The 1592-nt window shown below is 60.8% G+C and overlaps 1 protein-coding gene across 1 annotated transcript; it reads right to left on the bottom strand.

Annotated features, from left to right (window-relative positions):
- Nucleotides 1–95: 95 nt before the first annotated feature.
- On the bottom strand, nucleotides 96–1339 carry TGME49_329500 (hypothetical protein; the record flags this gene model as incomplete). Its single annotated transcript, XM_018783119.1, has 3 exons — nucleotides 96–828; nucleotides 977–1089; nucleotides 1214–1339. 3 exons carry the CDS (start codon nucleotides 1337–1339, stop codon nucleotides 96–98), a joined length of 972 nt encoding a protein of 323 aa, XP_018634662.1.
- Between the last annotated feature and the right edge of the window lie 253 nt (nucleotides 1340–1592).

Genomic DNA, 1592 nt, shown 5'->3' with positions numbered 1-1592 from the left:
CACGGGCGCGGTGCGGACTTGAGTCTCCGAGTGGGAAGCGAAGACACGACGACTCTGTTGAGGCGGCGGAGGTGATCCAGGAGCGGCGCGGGAGCCTAATGCCGGGGCGACGGTGTCCCGGCCACAGACCGGTGTCGCGTGATGGCGGTGAGGGGGGTCGCGGCTTGCGGAATGCGTCGGAAGTACGTGGGAAGGCGTGGGTGGTGACAGGGTTGAGGACGATTTGACTCGTCACTGTGTTTGGTGTGTTTTCTTTGTGAGCAGTCGGTGAGTACCCTGCGGACGACGGATGGATCTGGCGGGCGGCTGTCGCGTTGTGTCTCCAGTGGGTCAGGTTTGGTTTGCCTGAGGGGTGGTCTGTGGGGAGTTGGCGGCGAGGAGGAGGAGACGTGCAGAGAATGGACGCGGCACATGGGAGTGAAGGCAGATGTGGTCGTGAGGTATGTGGAGGTCGGGGGGCTTCTTCTAAATCGGGAGGCGAATGCACTGTGCAGACATGAGGTGCGAAGGAGTGCCAGGGAACGACGTCGGAGGTCGCAGGTACGCATTGGCGGCGGCACGAGCTGGCTGGCCCTCCTACGTTTGAGGCGACGTCGTGGCGTCTGCGACAGGTGGAGCCGGTACGCGAGACTGTGACGGGAGGCAGCGGTGCGATGTGCTACTCGTGTCTGAGGATGTCGGGGGACGTGGCGAGTGGCCACGACGATTGGTCGACGGGTTCGGAGGGTGAATCGGGAGTTACACGAGGGGCATCGTCCTGAGTAGGGTGTCGCTGGAGTCGATGTCGGGGATCGTGGTGCGACTGGTTGTCGCGTTTTGGCGGCTTGGCTCAGGTGTCGCGTGTATCGTCGGACGGCGGGTGCACGTTCTGCGTACTGTTTATCTGCGTTCGCGGGCGGTCGATCCGCTAGTCGTCCATCCATCCACGGGGCGCGGGTGCGGACTTGAGTCTCCGAGTGGGAAGCGAAGACACGACGACTCTGTTGAGGCGGCGGAGGTGATCCAGGAGCGGCGCGAGAGCCTAATGCCGGGGCGACGGTGTCCCGGCCACAAACCGGTGTCGCGTGATGGCGGTGAGGGGGGTCGCGGCTTGCGGAATGCGTCGGAAGTACGTGGGAAGGCGTGGGTGGTGACAGGGTTGAGGACGATTTGACTCGCCACTGTGTTTGGTGTGTTTTCTTTGTGAACAGTCGGTGAGTACCCTGCGGACGACGGATGGATCTGGTGGGCGGCTGTTGCGTTGTGTTTCCAGTGGGTCAGGTTTGGTTTGCATGAGGGGTGGTCTGTGGGGAGTTGGCGGCGAGGAGGAGGAGACGTGCAGAGAATGGACGCGACTCATATTGGTGGAGCGCGTTGTGGATGTACGTGTTGTGGAGGCCGGCTGCGTGTTTGTTTGTCGGGTGGCGCATCCGTGGTTTTTTCGTTTTGTGGCTGTCGCGCTCGTAGGCAGGTATGTAATTTGTTTTTTAGTGCGTCAGCAAAGGAGTGACAAACTGCCACGTTTGATGTACCTGCGTAGTCCCTGGGTTTTTTCGAGCACGCAAAATAGTATACTTATAGTCTCGGATGTAGAGTTGTTCTCAGGTTCCCAT

The sequence above is a fragment of the Toxoplasma gondii genome, assembly GCF_000006565.2.
Source record: "Toxoplasma gondii ME49 unplaced genomic scaffold asmbl.1912, whole genome shotgun sequence".
Classification (NCBI taxonomy): Eukaryota; Apicomplexa; class Conoidasida; order Eucoccidiorida; family Sarcocystidae; genus Toxoplasma; species Toxoplasma gondii.
Note: the sequence above shows the minus strand (reverse complement) of the source record. Positions and strands in the feature narration are given on the sequence as shown.